The following is a 23,885-nucleotide window of genomic DNA, read 5'->3' as shown; positions in this document are numbered from 1 at the left end:
GCCTCTTCCTATCCCTTCTGTCAAAATGCATTAGCTCACATTTCATAGGCAACTTTTCTGTTAACCTATGTCCTGTTGCGAACAATTGTTGGTATCATTCTGTTTGCCAGACCTCCAGGTTTAGTATCATCGGCAAATGTTGACATTTTCATTGTATTCTAGAAAGCAGCATCTTAGTACTGACCCCCTGAGGAATGCCACTGTCTAGTCTGAAAAACACCCACTTACCACAACTCACTGTTTGCTGTCTTTAAGCAAATTTATTTTTTAACCCAAGCTGAGACTGACCCTTTTAGTTTGAGGGCCTCAGTTTTGTCAATGAGCCTTTATGCGACAGTCAAACCTTTTCTTTAAAAATCTATATGAACAACATGCCCTGCATGCCTTCACGAACTTTTCCTGTTGCTTCATCAAAAACATAATTAGATTTGCGAAACACAATTTGCCTATAATAATCTATAAAATTTGTCTTTAATTAACTCAAGACTCTTCCAGTGCCTGTTAATTATTTTCTCTGATCACTGGTTCTAAAACCTTACCCAGCACATCTGTTTAATTGATCAGTCTAGAGTTATGAAGAACGTCTTCACAATCCTTCTTGAACAATCCTCTGACACGTCCCTATATTTACAGAAGATTATGGAATGGCCCTTCTGCTATTTTCACTCTCACTTCCCTTAGCAATCTGAAACGCAAGCCATCTGGTCCAAGTGAGTGATCCATGCCATAGCCAGCCTTTCCAGAATACCTGTCCATCAATTTTCACCCACTTCATTACTTCTACCATCCCCACTTCTATCAATATTTTGCCAGCGTCCTCTTCCTTAGTAAATACTGACACAAACACTCATTAAAATTCTAGCCTTGCCCTGTGCCTTGAAGCACATATCAGCTTCTATGTCCCACGTAGGCTCCACCCTATCTCTTCCTAGCCACTTTTTACATGTCAATAGAAGATTTTTGGGTTGCTTTTTATGTTAACTGCCTTTCAATTTTCATACTTTCTCTTTGAAAGTCTTATTTTCCTCAAATCACAAAACCACAATTGCTGCAGCACAGAAAGCAGCCATTTGGCCCATCGTGTCTACACCAACTCTCCAAATGAGCAATTCATCGATTGCCATTTGTCCAGCACCTCCCTTCGCAGTTTAATTCCCTCTTACTGTTTTTTCAGTCTGGTTCTCACATGAAGAATTCACCTGACATACATACTCTTGTTTCATCATATTTTCAATCTCTCTCATCAACTAAGGATGTTTTCGGTTCTCCCCGCTGTTGGGCTGTGCCTGAAACATCTCTTCCTTAAAGATCACCCATTGTTTTGTTACAGTTTTTCCTGTCATAGAATCTCTACAGGGCCAGGACCTGAGAAGCTGAGTTACAGAGAGAGATTGAATAGATTAGGACTTTATTCCCTGGAGCGTAGAAGAACGAGGGGAGATTTGATAGAGGTGTATAAGATTTTGATGGGTATAAATAGAGCGAATGCAAGCAGGCTTTTTCCACTGAGGCTTGGGGAGAAAAAAACCAGAGGGCATGGATTAAGGGTGAAAGGAGAAAATTTTAAAGGGAATATTGGGGGGGGGGGCTTCATGCAGAGAGTGGTGGGAGTGTGGAATGAGCTGCTGGATAAAGTGGTAAATGCGGGTCACTTTTAACATTTAAGAAAAACTTGGACGGGCGTGGAGGGATATGGTCCTAGTGCAGGTTAGTGGGACTAGGCAAAAAATGGTTCAGCACAGACAAGAAGGGCCAAAAGGCCTGTTTTTAACCTGTAATTTTCTATGGTTCTATGGCTGAAGAAAGCCTTTCAGCTCACTGAGTCTACACTAACTCTCCGAAAGAGAATCTTCCACAGGCCACCCTCACCTGAAGTACCAATGTTCCCTTATGCATCCTATTCCTCTTTTCTACTTCTGCAAACTGGTGCCAATTTAAACTACCACACTTATTAATCTTCCTGCAAGGTCACTAGTTCTAATCTGGAGATGTAATCTGTCCCTTTTTAATAGATGCTTCCTGCTCTAGAACTGGTCCCAGTGCTCCAAGAATTGGAAGCTCTCGTTTCTGCATGGTAGTACAGTGGTTGGCATTGCTGCCTCATAACACCAAGGACACAGGTTCAATTCCAGCCTTGGGTCACTGTCTGTGTGGAGTTGGGCTGTGCCTGAAACATCTTTTCCTTAAAGATTACTCATTGTTTTGTTATAGCTTTTCCTGTCATTGAATCTCCATTCTTGTAATGAAATCAAAAAGAGAATGGAAATTCAAAATTTGCAAAGGGACATCACCTGGGTGGCTTACAGGGGAGAGGAAGAATATCGTATAGCAATCTCACTAGAAAATTACCACTATGGGGCAGCCATTTGTAACATCTACAACACTACCTTTTGCATTAAACCACAGATAGGATTAATTGAGATGGCAGACATATACAGAAGAGAGAAAACACTAATAAATGCTAACAAGAAACTGAGACAAAGCTTGGGAGACTATTTTCAAAAATTTGATATTGGGATAACACTTCTCCCTGAGAAACTTCAGCAGATATGGATACAATTGATCACAGCACGCAAGACCTTTGTCAAAGTGGCGCAACAAACAGGGGAAATAGAAAAGAACATTAGTGAAATTAGAGTCACTGCATGGTGGGAGGACTCTGGGATTGGGGTTCAAATGTCCAAAGCCACCCATGGGTCCGCATTCTGTCCGTCACACCTCGCCGTAATACGAATCCTACTTATGGCAGTGTACCTAACCATTCTCACATTTAAATTCACCAATGGAAAAAGGAATTTCTGTAAAACTTGGACTCGGCAAGGGCCATCCGACATTGGGAGAGGCGCTACAATCAACAGCCTTGATACTCACCCATCTACATTTAATATGTATTGTCACTTGTCATTTTGTACTGCTGATTGCTTTGTTTCGTATACGCCCAATTGATGTATTTTTCTTATTTTTTAAAAATTATTTTACTTCATTTAAATTTGTTGGTGCTATTGCGGGTTAGGGATGATACTATCAGCCCCAGATTCAGGGTACTTGCTTGCTGGGATGGTTTGGTGAGAATTGTGTGATCCGGTTTGCTGATGCTCACTGGATCAAAAGGAGGGAATGTAATATAAATAGGGCCTAGTTTTAAGGCTGATAAAATTGGATATCCTAAATTAAAGAATTGGGCATATTAAAATCAAACACAGTCAAACCTCGGGCAGGCCAACTGTACAATACACAAACCTGTCCTGGGCCTGATTCATCAATCACCCATCAAAGGTCGTTGCACCCTACTGATACTTGGCAGGAGACCATTGCACCCCATTGAAATGCACCGGCCTATTATTAGAAGCCCAGATGTTCTGTCACCAAGAGCTCCTGCAGTTGGCTTAATCTGATATCAAGTTACATGTAAGCAACAGCACGGAGATAGGCACCTGGGGGCGGACCTTGGTGTCCTGTCAGGCAGACATCAAGAAACTCACTGGGTATTGGAACCCACTCCTGTGATCTCACTGGCCATAAGCCAGAGAAGTTTCTGGAAAAGCAAGCAGGCAGGGGATAAAGAGACACATTTTCAGACACCAGCAGCGAAGACTCGATGAAGGAGGCAACCCTTGACCATCTGGAAGACTGACCAGAGAAGGAAGGAAGAAGCTGCCATCAAGACTTAGCTTCATGACGACGAGGGACTCAGAATCGAGCCTGCAATTTTAACCAAACCATCCTTGCGGGTAGAATACTTGAATCTGGGGTATCCTCTTGTTTTATGTGGGTAATTTACGGGTTAATGGTGTTAAAGAACAAAGAACAACACAGCACAGGAAACAGGCCCTTTGGCCCAACAAGCCCGTGCCGCCATTTTAACATTCAGTGAGTGCCTCATTCCAATCCTTCTTCTACCTATGGCTTTTGCCTACGCCTCTTGGACTCCACAATAAAGGTGTGCAAATTTAGAGAACTATATGTGTACCAGATTAAGGGAGGTCTAATTTAGGGACAATTTGTTAACACCAGTCAGCCTAAAAGCACGTTTTTGGGTATGGGAGGAAACCGGAGCACCCGGAGAAAACCCATGGAAGCACAGGAAGAATGTGCAAACTCCCACAGACACCAACCCAAGTAGGAGATCCAACCCAGGTCCATGTATCTGCACAGCAAACAGTGATAGTCACTGAGCTGTCGTGCTGCCTGTCAGTTGGTCCAGTTTAAGCATACACTAACGACGTGAAGCACTAGGCAACTCTCGAAGCAATGTCCAAGAGCAGCCCTCGCATGACCCACTGCGTGTATGCCCCTTATTAGCCAACAAGGTGGACCGAATCACCTGTGGATGTAAAAGACATCAATAAACATACACAGCTTATACTGACATTCACGGAAGATCCCCAGAAGCTCAAACGTAAGACAGGTGAGCCATGCAATATGTTGGATGGCCCAAAGGAATCTACTGATTCCCAGGAACGCCCTGAGGCTCTTCATCCTTATTTAGGACAGTCTTTTTGTATCCCTCCATCTCTAGTCTGCTCATGTGCCTATCTAGATAAGCCTTAAACAACTCTAGCATGCCTGCCTCCACCACCCTACTTGGCAGTGCATTCCAGGCTCCCACAACCCTCTGCGTGAAAAACCTCCCGCTAACATCTGAATCGTATCTCTCCTCTCTCATCCTAAGCCCGTGGCCCCTCGTGATTTTTGTATCCAACCTGGGAAAAAGCTTCCCACTGTTCACTTTATCTTTACCCTTCATAATCTTATACACCTGTATTAGATCTCCCCTCATTCTCCGTCTTTCCAGGGAGAACAGCCCCAATTTGCCCGATCTCTCCTCATAGCTAAGACCTTCCATACCAGGCAGCATCCTGGTAAACCTCCCCTGCACTCTCTCCAGGGTCTCCACGTCCTTCCGGGAGTACAGCGACCAGAACTGGACGCAGTACTTCAAGTGTGGTCTAACCAACGTCCTATACAACTGCAACATTAGACGCCAGCTTTTATACTCTATACCCCTTCCTATAAAGGCAAGCATACCATAAGCCTTCTTCGCCACCTTCTCCACCTGTACTGCTGCCTTCAAGGACTTGTGTACTTGCACACCTAGGTCCCTTTGCGTTTCTATACTCTTAATAGTCCTACCATTTATCGTATAACTCCCCACTGCATCATTTCTTTCAAAATGCATCACCTTGCATTTATCTGGATTAAATTCCATCTGCGATTTCTCTGCCCAGTTTACCAGCCTATCTATATCCTGCTGTATCGTCTCACACTGCTCGTCACTATCAGCAAGTCCAGCCATCTTTGTGTCATCTGCAAACTTGCTGATCACATCAGTTACTCCCTCTTCTAAATATGTTACAAATAGCAAAGGTCCCAGTACTGAGCCCTGCGGCACACCACTAGTCACAGACCTCCAGCTAGAAAAAGACTCTTCCGCTACTACCCTCTGTCTCCTGTTACCAAGCCAGTTCTCAATCCATCTAGCCACCTGTCCTTGTATCCCATGAGCCTTGTCACCAACCTACCATGAGGGACTTTGTCAAATGCCTTAAAATCCATATAGACGACATCAACAGCTCGTCCTTCACCAACCGTTTTTGTCACCTCCTCAAAGAATTCTACCAGGTTCGTAAGGCACGACCTCCCCTTTACAAAGCCATGTTGCCTGTCACTAATCAGGTTGCCATGTTCTAAATGCGTATACATCCTATCTCTAAGAATCCTCTCCAACAACTTCCTTACCACTGACGTCAAGCTCACTGACCTGTAATTACCCGGGTTATTCCTACTACCCTTTTTAAACAACTGTACCACGTTCGCTATCCTCCAGTCCTCTGGGACCTCACCTGTGTCCAAAGAAGAGACAAAGATTTGCGTCAGAGGCCCAGCAATTTCATCTCTCATCTCCCTAAGCAGCCTGGGATAAATGCCATCGGGCCCCGGAGATTTATCAGTTTCAATATTACCTAAAAACCCTAACACTTCCTCCCTTATAATGGATATTTCCTCCAACGGGTCAACAGCTCCCTCCAAGAAACTTCCAGACAAGTCCCTCTCCTTCGTGAATACTGACGCAAAGTATTCATTCAGGATCTCCCCCATTCCCTCGGGCTCTAAACATAATTCCCCTCCTCTGTCCCTAACAGAATCGATTTTTTCTCCAACCACCCTTTTGTTCCTAACATACGAGTAAAATGCCTTTGGATTTTCCTTAATTTTGTCTGCCAAGACCATTTCGTGCCTCCTTTTTGCCCTTCTAACTCCTCGTTTGAGTTCTCTCCTACGCTCTCCATATTCCTCCAAAGCGCTCTCTGCTCCCAGTTGCTTGGACCTAACACATGCCTCTCTTTTCTTCCTGATCAAATCCTCAATATCCCTAGTTATCCATGGCTCTCTTATCCTACCTTTCCCATCCTTCCTCTTAACAGGCGCATATCTGTCCTGCAACCTTATCAGTTTTCCCTTAAAAGACTCCCACATGCCAGACATGGACTTACCCTCAAACAACCTCTCCCAATCAGTGGCTAACAGTTCCTGCTTAATCCAGCTGTAGCTAGCCTTCCCCCCAATTTAGCACCCTCCCCTTCGGACAGCACTCACCCTTTTCCATTAGTATCCTGAAGTAGACAGAATTGTGGTCACCATTTGTTACATGTTCCCCTACTGAAACCTCAACCACCTGACCAGGCTCATTTCCCAGAACTAAATCCAGTATAGCCCCTCTCTAGTCAGGCTAGCTACATACTGCTCCAAAGAGCCTTCTGGTACACATTTTACAAATTCCTCCCCATCCAGACCCCCAGCCCTAAGCACCTTCCAATCCACCCCAGGTAAATTAAAGTCTCCCACTACAACAACCCTATTTTTCCTGCACCAATCCAGAATTTCCTTACATATATTTTCTTCCACTTCTCCTGGGCTATTGGGTGGCCTATAGTATACCCCCAGCATAGTGATTGCTCCCTTCCTGTTTCTGATCCCTACCCACAGCGACTCATTGCCCGACTCCTCTAAATCGTCCTCCCTCTGCACCGCTGTAATGTGCTCCCTGACTAACAACACCACTCCCCCACCTTTTTTTGACCCCCTCTGTCACGCCTGAAACACTTATACCCAGGAATATTTAGCTGCCAGTCCTGCCCTTCTTTTAACCACGTCTCTGTCACTGCAATCACATCCAAATTCCTTGTAAGCATTAAGGCCTAAACTTCATCCGTCTTACCTGTGATGCTCCTCACATTAAAGCAGACGCACTCCAGACCTCCAGGCCCACTCAGGTTCTCCTTCTCCAGGATGATACTCTTCTCATCTAATCCTACCCCGGCACCCAACTCACTCCCAATCCCAGTCCTACTGAGCTATTTGTCTCATCCCCACCCCCCCTCCACATTAGTTTAAACCCTGCTGAAACACTCCAGCTAACCTCCCAGCTAAGATATTCGTACCCTTCCCATTTACGTGTTCCCCATCCTTCCTATACAGGTGCTGTTCTCTCACGAAAACTTCCCAATGATTAACAAATGTAAAACCTTCCTTCTTGCACCAATCCTTCAGCCAAGCATTCAGTTGAAGGATCTCGGTATTCCTAGCCCCACTGTTACTAGGCGCTAGGAGCAGTCCAGAGATTGCCACCCTGGAGGCCTTACGCTTTAGCCTAACACCCATCTCCCTAAATTGCTTATGTATTTCCCCCGCTCTTCCTTTCTACATCCTTCTCTCCCATATGCACTATCACATCCGCTTGACTCTTCGCCCTTCAATATTCCTTCTACCCTCTCTGAAACATCCTGTGCCCCTGCACCACGGAGGCAGACTACCATCCTGGAGTCTCGCTTTTGTCCACAGAAACGCCTATCTATTCCTCTAACCCTCCCATCCCCCACCACTATCTCACTTCTAGTCCCCTTCCTTCCCTCTGAGGCAATCTGGTCCTCCTGTCTTAACTCTGGAAGGTCACCTCCCTCATTTGTTGCCCTTCTCTTGATGTTTCGGGAGACTACCTCTGGGGTCCTCTTTGGAACATCTGATTTTTGCCCTTCCTAACTGTTACCCACTTGTCCTCCCCCTGAGGCCCTGGTGTCTCCACCTGACTACAGTTCCTATCTATTACTGTTTTGTTCTCACTTAATAAAGATAAATCCTCGAGCCGCAGCTCTAGCTCCCTGACCCGGTTCCTCAGGAGCTGAAGCTCCATACACTTAGCGCAGATGTGAACCTCCGGGAGACGTGGTGTCTCCAGGAACTCCCACATCTCACACTGAATACAACAAAGTGGTCTCTCAATTGAACCTGCCATTTACTTTATTGCCCTTGGAGATCAGACTCTAAGAGGGGAAAAGAGAAAAAGACAAACACAGAAAACAACCTACCTCGCCTACGCCCAGTGAGCCAAAGCCCTTACACTCCCACTTTGCTCCCTGCTCACTCCGCTGCCCGCTGTCTACTATTACCTTCTTTTTATATGTCGTGCTCCCTTCCCGACTACCCTCGCGCCTAACTTCCGCTAATTTGAAAAAAACTCCCCACGAACCGGAAAAGGAAAAAAAACGCGGAAGAATAAACAGACACTTGGCACCTCACCAGCAGCCACAAGCACTCCTCCAACTGATTTGCTCCAAAGAACAATGAGTGTTATTATTAATAAACTTGTTCAACCTTTACTTGTGTTTGCCCCTTGTCCATCTTGCAAATAAGGACACCGGGGTAAAACCTTGGAGTAAGCAAACTGGTCGAAAGTAACTAAGAATTAATAGGTACAACATTGGCATCACAAACGGTCCTTTGATAAGTGATACATTGCTCCGAAGTTGAACCTTCAACCTGATATTCTCCAACACTCTGTCTGAGCCTGAACTAAGGGGGCAGATGCCCCACGTGATGGCCAGTCTTAAGTGAGTGAAGAACTAATACTGATTCAACCAGTAAATTGGGCCATAAACCCAGTGTCTGTAACACAAGGTGGACAAATTGTGTAGTTAGAACTAGGACAGTCTAGGGAATTTGGATAAAATCTACAGAAGGGAATTTAGTGAAAACTGGACCCCTACCCTGATCTCTCACCTATACTCTAGTGCCAAATCCTAAAAGGAAATAATTATGGCCAGTCATGCTGAATGGGAGGAAGTTCTTGTTCACATTTGAACTATAACTGGCCCAAATTGCTACAGTGGGGCAACGCCCTGAAACCGGATCTGGGATCCGAGGGAGAGAATTGTTGGAGTCATGCCCATAAGGAAGTGGGTAAAAGGGCTCCCAAGCTTAGGAAGGGGATTGCGATTTCTAGGTGTTCAAACAGCTCCTTGGTAGAGAAGCAGAGATTATCCGGGTTAAATGGGACAGAGGGGCCAGGTAACCCAACTAATGAGTGCTACCGTGCGCGTATAACAATTGGAAGCGGAAGTAGACACACAAGAGGAAAGGAACCAAATCAACCTGATACACATGAGCCAGTTCCAGGCTCAATATGATGAAGCCTACCAAAAGGCACAACGTACTGTCAGTGAGAGAGAGGCTGCACTTCAACAGATAGAGGAATTTAAACATAAATGCAGCGACCTGCAGGCTGCAGTAAAAGTTTTGCACCAAGCAGGAAAAGCAAATACAGCCCGTGCAACAGACCACTCCAAATGCCTGTGTGATTTAAAATCACAACTGGCTACAAAAAGGAGTGTATTGTGTGCATACATGACCAAAACAGGGGATAGTGACCCAGGGGCAGAGTGGAGGGATTTAGAAGAGGATGCCTGCCATTAAGCAACAGCTAACGTCACTGCCGACTGGGGACCCCCACCTCCCTTCCCGGTAGTGGAGCCAATGGCATCACGTAATCCGTACCCCATCTCAGAAAACTCAGTCTCAGCTCCAAGTCCTATTCCCATCCCGATAAGTCCTGCCATCCGTTCTGCCCTACCCAAACCCCAACCCCAGAACGTGGCCTAGGGAACCCTACCAGAAACGGAGGCTACAATAGGGATGATCTGGTACAAGGCTTAAACAATCGCCAACAAAAGAGAGGGGAGCACCCAACAGCCTATGGCTGGCCAACTATGAAACTGATTTGTTGCGGTTTTCGGCTGATTAGATCAAGTCCAATTAAATGCACACCACCGGTCCACATGGATGTGGACCCTGATCGCACATGCCACCGAGGGGATTCGGAAAGCCTGTGAGAATTTTGACCCTGATGATAATACACACACAGAAGCCTGGGCCATCCGCAAAGTGACTCGTGTGTGGGAACGAGAAGTCAGACAAACATGTTTCAGAAGGGGCAGGGAGGGAGGCAAAAGAGGTGAGGGAGTGGCACTGTTGATCAGAGATAGTGTCACGGCTGCAGAAAAAATGAACGCCATGGAAGCATTGCCTACGGAGTCTCTGTGGGTGGAGGTTAGTAACAGGAAGGGGTCAATAACTTTACTGAGTGTTTTCTATAGGCCGCCCAATACTAACACGGATGTTGAGGAGCAGGTTGGGAAGCAGATCCTGGAAAGGTGTAATAATAACTGAGTTGTCGTGATGGGAGATTTTAATTTCCCAAACATTGATTGGAACCTCCCTAGGGTAAGAGGTTTAGATGGGGAGGAGTTTGTTAGGTGTGTTCAGGAGGGTTTCTTGACACACTATGTGGATAAGCCTACAAGAGGAAAGGCTGTACTTGATTTGGTATTGGGAAATGAACCTGGTCAGGTGTCAGATCTCTCAGTGGGAGAGCATTTTGGAGATAGTGATCATAATTCACTCTCTTTCACAATAGCATTGGAGAGAGATAGGATCAGACAAGTTAGAAAAGTGTTTAATTCGAGTAAGGGGAATTATGAGGCTATCAGGCAGGAAATTGGAGGCTTAAACTGGAAAGAGGTTTTCTCAGGGAAATGTACGGAAGAAATGTGGCAAATTTTCAGGGAATATTTGTCTGGAGCTCTGCATAGCAATGTTCCAATGAGATAGGAAAGTTACGGTAGGTTACAGGAACTGTGGGGTACAAAAACTGTAATAAATCTAGTCAAGAAGAAAAGCTTACAAAAGGTTCAGACAGCTAGGTAATGTTAGAGATCTAGAAGAGTATACAGCTAATAGGAAGGATCTTGAGGAGGAAATTAGGCGAGCCAGAAGGGGCCACGAGAAGGCGTTGGCAAGCAGGATTAAGGAAAACCCCAAGGCATTCTACAAGTACGTGAACAGCAAGAGGATGAGACGTGAAAGAATAGGACCTATTAAGTGTGATGGTGGGAAAGTTTGTATGGAACCGGAAGAAATAGCAGAGGAACTTAATGAATGCTTTACTTCAGTATTCACTATGGAAAAGGATCTCGGTGGTTGTAGTGCAGACTTGCAGCGGACTGAAAAACTTAAGCACGTAGATGTTAAGAAAGAGGACGTGTTGGAGCTTTTGCAAAGCATCAAGTTAAATAAGTCACCAGGACCGGATGGGATGTATCCCAGGCTACTGTGGGAGGCGAGGGAGGAGATTGCTGAGCTTCTGGCAATGATCTTTGCATTTTCAATGGAGATGGGAGAGGTTCCAGAGGATTGCAGATGTTGTCCCTTTATTCAAGAAAGGGAGTAGAGGTAGCCCTGGAAATTATAGACCTGTGAGTCTAACCTCAGTGGTTGGTAAGTTGATGGAGAAGATCCTGAGAGGCAGGATTTATGAACATTTGGAGAGGTATAGTATGATTAAGAATAGTCAGCATGGCTTTGTCAAAGGCAGACTATGCCTTGTGAGCCTGATTGAATTTTTTGAAGATGTAACTAAACACATTGATGAAGGAAGAGTAGTAGATGTAGTATATATGGACTTCAGCAAGGCATTTGATAAGGTGCCCCATGCAAGGTTTATTGAGAAAGTGAGGGGGCATGGGATCCAAGGGGACATTGTTTTGTGGATCCAGAACTGGCTTGCCCACAGAAGGCAAAGAGTGGTTATACATGGGTCATATTCTGCATGGAGGGCCTGTTCGTGCTGTAGTTTTTCTATGTTCTGTGGAGGTCGGTCACCAGCGGAGTGCCCCAGGGATCTGTTCTAGGACCCTTACTCTTTGTGATTTTTATAAATGACCTGGATGAGGAAGTGGAGGGATGGGTTGGTAAGTTTGTGGATGACAAAAGGTTGGAGGTGTAGTGGATAGTGTGGAGGGATGTCAGAAGTTGCAGTGAGACACTGATAGGATACAAGACTGGGCGGAGAAGTGGCAGATGGAGTTCAACCCAGATTAGTGTGAAATGATTCATTTTGGCAGGTCAAATAGGATGGCAGATTATAATACTAATGGTAGGACTCTTAGCAGTGTGGAAGATCAGAAGGATCTTGGGGTCCAAGTTCATAGGATGCGCAAAGCAGCTGTGTAGGTTGAAGCTGTGGTTAAGAACGTGTATGAGGTACTGCCTTCATCAATCGAGGAACTGAGTTTAGAAGTCGAGAGACAATGTTGCAGCTATACAGGACCCTGGTCAGACCCCACTTGGAGTACTGTGTTCAATTCTGGTTGCCTCATTACAGGAAGGATGTGGAAGCAATAGAAAGGGTGCAGAGGAAATTTACAAAGATGTTGCCTGGATTGGGGAGCATGCCTTATGAGGATAGGTTGAGGGAGCTCAGCCTTTTCTTCTTGGAGAGATGAAGGATGAGGGGTGACCTGACAGAGATGTACAAGATGTTGAGAAGTATTGATCGAGTGGATAGTCAGAGGCTTTTTCCCAGGGCTGAAATGGTTGCTGCAAGAGGACACAGGTTTAACATGCTGGGGAGTAGGTACAGAGATGTCAGGGTAAGTTTTTCACTCAGAGTGGTGGGGTGTGTGGAATGGGCAGCCGGCAACGGTGGTGAGGTGGATTCGATAGGGTCTTTTAAGAGACTTTTAGATAAGTACATGGAACTTAGTAAGATCGAGGGTTATAGGTAAGCCTAGTAATCTTTAAGGTAGGGACACATTTGGCACAACTTTGTGGGCCGAAGACCCTGTATTGTGCTGTAGTTTTTCTATGTTTCTAAACAGACACCCCCAAGCCCACAAAACATGGATTGATGAACCCGATTCACCCAGACCCGGCCCCGGTTTGACATAACGAAGGAGGAGGTGGAAACAGGGGACTGGGAAACTCACCTCCCATATACCCGTGCCAATCATCAATACAGAATACCGCAGCCCCGCGCAGAACCCCTAAATATTCCCAACACAGGTACAGGGAACAAGATAAAACCAACCCCAGATATGCATTTCCACAAGCACAGTGTTATAATGGCGGGCAATGCAACTATTTTGCCTGGGACTGTAGGGCATCATCAAATTTCAGGGGACCAGCAAATCCCGCATACCCATACAGTATTGCTGATCGCCGACATAGGGAACCACAAACCCCAACACCGAGAACGATATAGAGCTGAGCCCAGAGGCCCACGCCCATAAGCACAGTGTTATACCTGCGGGTAACCCAACCATTTCACCTAGAACTGTCGGGCACCACCCAAATACCCGACACAACCATCTCAGCGGCTCCCCAACAATGGGCCCCGAACCATGCCCCTCGAAGGGCTGGCCCGACAAGCAGCTATAATGCCCACCCTGTATCCCCAGGACCAGCACATGCACCCTTGATTCACGCCCCAATTTATAAGGTTTCAGGAATAAAATCCCGGCTGAGAGGACCCCAACGAACCTGCAAACCTTATCCTCCATGGTGCCCCTGGTACTGGGACACCCAGAAACACTCGACCCGGCGTTCATTACCAGAGGTAGTAATGCAGTGGGCACCTGGCAGCCAAAGCCTGCCCACATAAGTTCCCTTCACTTAAGGAGGGATCAGGACATCACAGTCCAGATTGTAAATAGCTTTACCCATCCACTCCACACATCACCCAATTGAAAAGGGCTTTTATCTGACCGCATTATACTGCGTCATAATCTTCCGGCACACACCAGTTTGGTTGTGAGATGAAGAATCTATTGTTATACTGTGCCATAGTCCTCCAACAACAAGGACACATGCCACATACCCAACATTTTATCATTTTATTTTCACGCTCTACAAACTCCTTACCCCACTCAACTCCATTAAACACTGATTGTCAACCAACCCTTCATATGATTCTATTGGGCCTTTATTATTCACTTACTTATTTCTTTGTTTCTTTAAAAAAAAAGGGAGTCATGCGACATTCTTGTAATGGAATTGAAAGTAACTGAGAATTAACAGGTACAACACACTGATACAAACACTCATTAAGATGCTAGCCTTGCTCTGTGCCTCTAAGCACATATCATCATCTATGTCCCAAGTGTGCTCCACCTTATCTCTTCCTAGCCACTTTTTACATGTCAAAAGATGATTTTTGGGTTGCTTTTTATGTTAATTGCCTTTCTATTTTCATACTTTCTCTTTGAAAGTCTGATTTTCCTCAAGTCTCAAAATCACAATTGTTGCAGCACAGAAAGCAGCAATTTGACCCATTGTCTCTACACCAACTCTCCAAATGAGCAATGCATCGATTGCCATTTCTCCACCTTCTCCCTGTGACGCTACACATTCTTCCTTTGCACTTAACAGTTGAATTCCCTCTTGCTGTTTTTTCAGTCTGGTTCTCACATGAAGGATTCATCTGACATACATACTCTCGTTTCATCATATTTTCAATCTCTCTCATCAATTAAGGATGGCTTTCGGTTCTCCCTGCTGTTGGGCTGTGCCTGAAACATCTCTTCCTTAAAGATCACCCATTGTTTTGTTACAGTTTTTCCTGTCATAGAATCCCTACAGGGCTGAAGGAAGCCTTTCAGCCCAGAGTCTACACTAACTCTCCGAAAAAACATCTTATCCAGGCTACACTCATCTGAACTACCCAATGTTCCCTTATGCATCTTATTCCTCTTTTCAACTTCTGCAAGCTGGTGCCAATTTAAACTATCACACTTATTAACCTTGCCGCCAGGTCACCGGTTCTAATCTGGAGATGCAATCTGTCCCTTTTTAGTAAATACTTCCTGCTCTAGAACTGGTCCCAATGCTCCAAGAATTGAAAGCTCTCGTTTCTGCACGGTGGCACAATGGTTAGCACTGATGCTTCACAGCACCAGGAACCCAAGTTCAATTCCAGCCTTGGGCCACTGTCTGTGTGGAGTTTGAACAATCTCCCCATGTCTGTCCCTTTTCCTTCTTCTGCAGATGTACCAAAGCACCAGAACAGACAATTTGATTTGTTCCACTGGCACACCTAAGTAATCTGTTATAGAAGTGAAATATGCGTAACAGTAGGCTAAAGCACATTAACATACACTGGGAATTAAATAATCAAGGCAAAGGCACAATTAAATCCTAATGAGATATTGCTGCAGATTCCAAGGCAGACGTTTGTTATTTCAACTGAACATTACAGAAAGAATACATAGTGGTCAAATAACCATATACGCCTGTACTTAGCACAATCATGTGATAACTGAGGCAGATTACTGCACTTTTCACTATTATTGCATTTTTAGAAAATTCCCTTCCGAAAGCTCTCTTGCCTGCCTCTCTTCTTTTGAGATACTTTAAGATGCTGCAGCATAATTTGGACAGGCTGAGTGAGTGGGCATATGCATAGCAGATGCAGTACAATGTGGATAAATATGAGGTCATCCACTTTGATAGCAAAAACAGGAAGGCAAATTATTATTCGAATGGATATAAATTGAGAGGTGGATACTCAACTAGACCTTGGTGTCCTCATGCATGACTCACTGAAAGTAAGTGCATAGATCCAGCAGGCAGTAAAGGCGGCAAATGGTACGATGGCCTTCATATTGAGTATAGGGATGGGGATGTTTTACTAAAATTGTATAGGGCGTTCATAAGACCACATCTGGAATACTGAGTGTCGTTTTGGTGTCCTTATCTGAGGAAGGATGTTCTTGCTACAGGTACAGCAAAGGTTTACCAGGCTGATTTCTGGGATGGCAGGTCTGTCATACAAAGAGGGATTAAGTCAATAAAGATTATATTCACTGGCTTTTAGAGGAGTGAGAGGGAATCTCATAGAAACTTATAAAATTCCAACAGGATTAGACAGGGTAGATTCAGAAAAAAATATTCCCGATGGAGTCCAGAAATAGGGGATCACAGTTTGAGGATAAGGGATAAACCTTTTAGGGCAAAGGATAGCCTTTTAAGACTGACGGAAGAAGAAATGTCTTCACTTAGAGAGTGGTGAATTTGTGGAAATCACTACGACAGAAAGTGGTTGAGGCCAAAACGCCATGCAATTTCAAGGAGAACTTAGATATAGCTCTTGGGTCTGTATTGAATTTGATGATAAGCCATGATTATAATGAATAGCACAGCAGGCTCGATGGGTCAAAAGGTCTACTCCTTTTATTTTCTATGTACGTTTTTATGTGTACTCTCTAAAACCTACCTTTCTGACCAAGCTTTTGATCATTTGCCCGAATGTGAGTGTCAAATTTTGTTTAATGCTAACCATTCTAAGCACTTTAGAATGTTTTACCACATTAGAAATGCTATAGAAATAGAATTGAATTTGGAGCAGTTCTGCAGATCCACTAGGGGTTGGATCACTAACATCCCTAATCCTGAAATTAGACTTGGAAGTCACATGAAGATCCTGATTTTAGAACTCTGCATCCGGCATCAGTTTCAATCTTACTGAGTGCACAACGCCTTACCTGGTGGCCAATTAACATTGCTAGAGAGCTTATCACTGGGTGATTTGGCACTTGGCCAGCCATCTCCAACAGATCCAGGAGGACTGGCCAGAGAGTTCATGGAAATGTCAAAGTGACCAAAAGGAGATTCTTCAAGCAACTTGCCAGAACAAATACTAAGACCACTTGAAGTAGCACCTGGGGAAAGAAAATGTATTTAATTTCAAACTTCACAAAATAAGATGGTGACAGTGCAAATATCTGCATAAAGTGGTTCTATACAGGTCACGAGTAAAGACACAAGATTCCATGATCCAGAGATTCGCGATGCATACTGTTCAAACGACCGAGGATTTGCATTAATATTCTGCTTGCAAATATGTAAGGGAATCAATGGTACATTACCATGTTTGCTGGAGTTTTGATCTAGAGAGGAATTAACAGGAAGGTTCTCTGAGGCAGTCCATTGCTTCAGTCGGGACTGTTGGGATTGTGGCTCTTTCAGGTTAACAATACTACCGAAATCCAAGGGTACATTCAAGTTTGGATTCAAGCCTAAGGAAGCAAAACAATTAAGTTAGGAATGCAAAGGACAGACCCATGCACATAATATTAAGATGGAAATTCACCATGTAACTTATAGAAACCACAGAATCATATATGATAAACATCCCCCTCTTACTCCTCTCCAGTGACACTGACTTGTTCAGACAGTTACTCAGAGTACAGCAGCTGGTACTTTGTTAATCCTTTAAATGTGATTAATGAATGTCAGCAGGCCATTCTATCTTGGAGAGATTCATGGCAAATCCTGACCCTGTCATCAGTTGCACTTGGGCCAAACCAAGCAGTTGTGACAGATTTTCTCTCCCTAAGGCCAGTGGTGAACCAGATATAATTTTTTTAAAAAATCATGACGACAGTTTTTAGGGACTATTTACCCCTAGTGCCAGCCCATAAATAAATTCAATTCAACAACCTGCCTGTGGTGTGATCAGGACTCATAGCCCAGGTGGCAAGAATCAGGGAAGCAGTGGATGTTGAATGAATGGGACGCTTTCAATTCCATTCAGGTATGTGTGTAAACCAAAGATTATACAAACAGATTATTCACCTCTTGACATAGACCTTTCTTGAGTGGCAGGTTTCCGCCCTGCATGTTGATGGATAGGTGAGCCAGGTATGTGGCTGTTTGCATTACACAGTGGAGGGCTGAGGAGGCTCTGGTTAGGGCTGTTGTCAGGAAGAAACATTTTGGGCAAAGGATAGTGCGAGGGCATGGGGGAAAGATGAGCAGCTTGTGGCACTATAGGATCAGATTGCCCTGGGCTGGGTTGGGGAAACCCACCTAAAGGGTAGCTGCTGTATGAGTTGAGCGAAGGCGGCTCTTTTGTTTGCAGCTCGTGAGGGGAGGGGGGAATGAGGTTCTCCGGGAAGGGCTTCATGGAGGGCTGATGCATTGGCTGCGGCTGCGACGGAGGTTGCTGCTTCAGAAGGCTTGTATCCAGTTGACGAGAGTGTTGCAGCATCTGTTGCATGTTGAGCACACGAGCAGCCTGAACATGTGGGGAGGGAAAAAACAGGCATTTAGTGGTAATACATGCCAAGTTCCAGTTAGTATTTGTTGCTACTCACCATTAGTTCCTGCCCATATTAAATACCAGCATCACAAACTTTAACATTCTAAAATCCAGTGATTTTAGAAATTTTCAGGATGAAAAGGATTTGACCTTTCTGAAATAAGCAGCTCTTGTGAACTGAACAGGTAATCACACTTTGGACAGCAGGGGTTTGGTGAAGTTCAATATTTAAGTCTACTTTATTAAAAAAGACCATCAAAATGGCTTATGCTAAAGCCAGAGGTAAAGTTTGAGGAGACTCCAGCACAAAATTAACAAACTTGCGTGTCACCTGTGCAGCCATAAACGTCCCTCCACCAAGGCCCCAGTGTAGCCACCCACCATCAATGCTCCACTGCAGCCATCACCCACCCCAACATAGCTCCAGTGCAGCCCCCACTCCCCCCTCCCCCTTAGTCGTCTCCACTGCCTTCTACCATGGCCTCAGGGCAACACCTACAACGAGAGTTTCTGTAGAATGGCAGGGTACAAACCAGATTGTATACACCGGGTAATTCAGCTCATACTTGACCAGAACACAGAAAAACATTTCATCTCAACTTGAATCATTGTTTTACTAAAATCAAAGTATGTTAATCAGGTATCTATTAATCCCTCAAATATTCTTAAGCTTAACACTGGATGTTCCAGAAGATTCTACCTGCTCTTGAGACTGACGCATGGGTCCAGGCACGTTCCTCTGATTCTGTGCCTTTTGTTGCTGAAGCAGCAGTCGCTAATAGTAAGAAAGAACAGTACAAATGTAAATTGAGTAATCAATGATTAACTGGACACACACACATCATCAAAAACCTGTCCTCAAGTGGGGCTGAACCTGAGCTTTGATCCATATGAAGATATTTAAGCTATTGAATATGGAGACCCATGAGGAGGTCAATAACCCAATGCTGCAAGATGCCTCGGAACTGAAGCAACTGGGGTACAGATGGGTGCTGTCATTTGCCAGGAACTGCTTTTACTGTCAACTGGAAGTTCGTACACCAGAAAGGACATTTTTCTCCTTAACTTTGCAATGGCTGACAGCATTAGAAGCAAATACTTTTTCCTTGTTTGTTTTTATTGACAGTTGAAGCACTGAATCTCAGTAGTAAGAGAAACATTTGATCACCTTACTCCACTCAGTCTGATTTACACCAGGATAAGCCAGTAGTACCTCTCAGCCCAGGGTTGAGGGACTTGGGATGTACTTGCTACCTTTCCATTGACGGATGGATTGAATAATTACACGCTAATTCCAACCTGTCCTATTTGCAGCTATTTTCTGGTGTTTGGAAGGGGTGGAGATGGCAATGATGTTCGCTCCAGGAATGGACTAGACATATGTGATCTGCAAGTCTAAGAATAAGCTAAGCCCACTATTCACCACCAATAAATGCTATTGAATGCTTCAGGTTGTTACAGTGATACAATGCTGACAGGTACTTCTTTACCTTGCCTTTTAATCACCTCTGCCGCAATATTCAATTCTACAAATTCTGAACTGTGTTGATGTCTTGTTTGAGTTTCAGCAGACAATTTAAACTCAGGTGACTCTGCAACACGGTGGACACTGCCCTCACTCTATACCATGAGCAGCTTCCAGCAGGGACCACTGAATGAAAATGAATCCAGGCTAATCCAAACCACAGACATCCATGACAGCACTCTTACCACTGCCCTGAATGAGATGAGCACAGATCAAGGATTGAACCTGGGATTTTCAGTCTAAATAACACTGCTATTCAAATTAACTTATTTAATGGTTTCATTGATTCTATTCATATACAGCAGGATCATAGAAACAAACTGTCACTTTACCTGTAGCTGGGAGATCTGTGAAAGTTGAGACAGCTGGTTCAACTGGGAGAGCTGGTTCAGCATGGCTACCTGCTGGGGGCCAAAATTCAATAGTGCAGTGTTTAGGCTCCCATTGGCTGTTGCATACTTCAGTATTGATGCTGGAACCTTTTAGAAGAGAAGACAATTTTAAAATTTCAACATTCAAACATTTTTTAAACCTTTTCCTCTTCTACCTGATTATTAATAGGTAGTCATGATGTGGAGATGCCAGTGTTGGACTGGGGTAAACACAGTAAGAAGTCTCAACACCAAGTTAAAGTCCAACAGGTTTATTTGGTAGCAAACACCACTAGCTTTCGGAGCGCTGCTCCTTTGTCAGGTGAATGGGAGTTTTGAAAGTAGCGCACCGAAAACTAGTGGCATTTGCTACCAAATAAACCTGTTGGACTTTAACCTGGTGTTGAGAGATTTCTTACTGCAGTAATAGGTATCCGGACAACAGCTCACCTTACTGTCCTAGTGGCTTCTGCAGGTTTTTGGAAACTTGTGGAAGTTATAAAAAGTCTGTAATATGCATACCTGAGGGATCATTTTTCAAAAGCCAAATCATCCCCACAACTTCTCATGCCCTCTTTTGCAACACTAATTCGTGAGCTGGAGTGCCTAGTACCATGCAGACCATATCGATATTGTTCACCTAGCACCATGCAGACCATATAGTGAGACACGGGAATGCACCCTATTATTACACATCCCAGACATTGGTGCATCCGTAACCAGACTATCTTTCTACTTAGTGGGGAAACGTAGCACCACCACAATCAACAGTCATTAGCAACAAAGTTTTTTGGTATTTGTATGGTATACTATGGTACATATATCCACATTTCAATATTGTTACAGAATGCATATAAAGATCAGCATTCCAAGCATGCAACAGTCCATTCAGTGGATCCATCATCCTAAAGCTGGAGACTGGTGAGTGGAAAGATACTTTCAATATATGGCTAGGAGTTATTTCTCTCATGTCCTCAAACCCACAAACAATTTAGAATGAGTTACAGAGACATCAAACCACCTTAATTATAACAAAGAACACAACTATGGACACCTGCTTGGCACTCACACCAAGAATTAAGTTGAAACTTTGGCAAGTAATCAAACACTGATTAACTCAACAGAACAAAAAAAAGGTGGGGTATTGAACAGCAAATGAAATCACAGAAGACATTAATGTTGGTGTACCTGAGGGGATAATAATGGAGGAGGCACTTGAGCGCGGAGATTAGGCTGAGATGAGTTAAGAGGTTGTGCTGGAGGCTGTTGCATGCCCCTGGCTTGTGCTGCTGCATTGCTGCCGCCAAATATATTAGGATTACCATTCTGTAAATGAGAGCACAAGCAGCATCAGAGCGTAGATCCATGATTTAAACATATCACAGCTTCATAGCAGAAAGCCCCACACAGACAGAGTTAGTGTAGGGAAGGACAAGAGATAGCAATGCACTGAACATTCAACAGGCCTCACACCAACAGCTCCAACACTGACAACTGCCTGCTCAGTTTCCGTCTGAAAAATTAAACCATAGCCTCCTCCCCTATCCTTAGCTGCACCTTTTAAAAAAACCCACCCATCCCTGAATTCCTATTTGGACTGCAGCTACTTTTCCAATCAACCCTATCTTGTCATTTCTACAAAAACCTCAAATGTTAAATATATTGAGAAATGATTTCAATTAATTTAATTTCAATAAGTTCAACTATGATGGTGGTGAGGGAGGGGATGGGGAATGATACTAATTAACTTATCTTGCACCCATTCTACAAAAATGAACCTTCCTCTGCCAACATCCCAACTTGAATCTCTTGCACAGGTCAGAATTTATTTCCTTCTCTGCACAAAAATTGTGAATTACACTCAACATCGTTACTTCCCTGCCGAGCAAATGCATTGCGTGTGTTTAACTAGTCAATGATCTATGTAGAATATTCCACAGTAAAAAAAAGGATCATGGCTGCACTGCAGTGCCATAGCTGCAGGATGCTTGAATAGGCATCCCTACATGATCTGCATCAGAGGATCTCAAAACAGGATCTGGGGGCTGTTCTTTGTGGAGTACATGAGACATCACTGATCCAATATAAATAATGGTAGGATCCATAATAACTTCTAAAAAAGTATATAAATATTTCAATTTTTTAAAAAAAAAGCCAGCATGGTTAGGCCAGTATAATGGAATTATTGAGTTGCCACAACAGAACTGGCTTAAATATTCCTTTTCTGTGCTGTTAAGTTCTACTTTTGATCACTAGTCTGTCCTATAATTTCTTATAAGTGGGAGAAAGTGCCAGAACAGAGCTGAAATTCTAGATCTCCAATATTAGATCTCCAGCATTTTAAGAAATTTCTACTGAATTCTATTGAAGGCCACACATGAATTTACAAGCAAGCATTTCAAAGCACCACCACCAGACACTGATTGCTTGTTTTCACACTGGGAAGATAATTGGGGTAGGAAGAGAAGGAGCAAGAGAAACGACGACGCAAAAATAAAAGGCAAAATGTTTTAGAACAATCCCGAATATTTCACTGAAACAAATGTTATCTCTCGACACATTACCATTGACTACCTGCATATGACAGGTTGTGAACAGACTCACCTGTCTAACAGAATTCAAGTTTTGAATGCCCAGCCCCACTGAGCCAAAGGCCTGATTAGGTAGTGCACTGTTTGAAGGGGGTGGCTTCACGCTTGGTGTGGACATGTACGGTAAGTTTTGGGGCTCTTCTGCTATAATGCCATCTTGATTGGACAGAGACAAAGACAGCTGGGGAGGGAAAGCGGGTTTGGAAAAAGCACACAATGGAAAGCCCATCAGTTGCAGAAAGGCAGGAACAAGAGAAGAGATGAAGGGTTAGCATCTATCTGAAGTCCACAAGCAGAGTTAAATGACTTGTTACCAACAGAAGGATTCCATATGGACAAAGTCACATTACAAATGCTGACTACTGCCAAATACAGCACACAAGGTGAGTAATGCCACAACACAATGGAAAACATTTGAGCATGATAATGAATTTTGAGTAAATCACAATATTCCTCATGTATAAAGACAAGCCTCTTACTTCCAAACACGAATGATAAAAAGTGAATACAATCCATGACGGATTGGAGTTTAACGAACATCCGTGGTTCTCTGTTTTAATTAATACAGAAACTAGAATGCTTCTAGAATGGAATTCCGATAAACAGCAGTGATGGCCACACCCAGAATTAAATTAGCCTCATCCCACTTTTGTATCACTCATGTCTGCCAAAATTAGCTGAAGGTGATTTAAAAAAATGCATCTCTTTCTACTACACAGCCAGAACAGGAGGGAATACTAACCTTATCATAATAAGGATTGCGTTCCATGGAAGACTCTTTGGAAATCTGAGGACGAGAAGCATGTCCTTTGCCTATAATGCCATTATATTCTCCAATGTTCATGCCGTGCTTGTCCATCTCCATTCTCTTATCTCTTAACATACCTGGAAAGGCGGGAGGTTCAGGCAGGTTTGCTCACTGTTGTTTAAGTGTGGTCAGCTAACAATGATTCTATTCAGAACTGAAAATTGCTGTACGTGAGTGGAGGATGTTAATTTGAAATAAAAGCAAAATACTGCGGATGCTGGAAATCTGGATGTTAATTTGAGTTGAGTGCAATATCAGCTTACCAACAGGTACATCCGTCTTATTGCTCTTGGTTTCTTCAGCAGACTCCCTCTGTAACATGTAGAAACAATCAAACATCAGAATTCTTTACATTCAAGTAAATTCACATCCGCATTAC

The 23,885-nt window shown here is 43.9% G+C and overlaps 1 protein-coding gene across 12 annotated transcripts in view; it reads right to left on the bottom strand.

Annotated features, from left to right (window-relative positions):
- LOC145354912 (trinucleotide repeat-containing gene 6A protein-like) overlaps window positions 1-23,885 on the bottom strand; it is a 259,584-nt gene that overhangs the window by 21,749 nt on the left and 213,950 nt on the right. For 7 of the 12 annotated variants that reach the window (XM_080206542.1, XM_080206540.1, XM_080206546.1 and 4 more), the window contains 9 exons: window positions 23,770-23,818; window positions 23,441-23,583; window positions 22,712-22,879; window positions 21,296-21,433; window positions 20,069-20,215; window positions 18,912-18,986; window positions 17,746-18,187; window positions 17,037-17,186; window positions 16,653-16,829 (listed from right to left, as the gene is read on the bottom strand). In XM_080206542.1, coding sequence (XP_080062668.1) covers window positions 16,653-16,829; window positions 17,037-17,186; window positions 17,746-18,187; window positions 18,912-18,986; window positions 20,069-20,215; window positions 21,296-21,433; window positions 22,712-22,879; window positions 23,441-23,583; window positions 23,770-23,818 — 1,489 coding nt within the window. The remainder of the gene's footprint in view (window positions 1-16,652; window positions 16,830-17,036; window positions 17,187-17,745; window positions 18,188-18,911; window positions 18,987-20,068; window positions 20,216-21,295; window positions 21,434-22,711; window positions 22,880-23,440; window positions 23,584-23,769; window positions 23,819-23,885) is intronic. The other 5 variants (XM_080206548.1, XM_080206551.1, XM_080206549.1 and 2 more) reach the window with 3 other exon arrangements.

The sequence above is a fragment of the Carcharhinus amblyrhynchos genome, chromosome 18 (genome assembly GCF_965287045.1).
Source record: "Carcharhinus amblyrhynchos chromosome 18, sCarAmb.v2.hapA, whole genome shotgun sequence".
NCBI lineage: Eukaryota > Metazoa > Chordata > Chondrichthyes > Carcharhiniformes > Carcharhinidae > Carcharhinus > Carcharhinus amblyrhynchos.
This window is presented reverse-complemented; position numbering and strand designations above follow the sequence as displayed.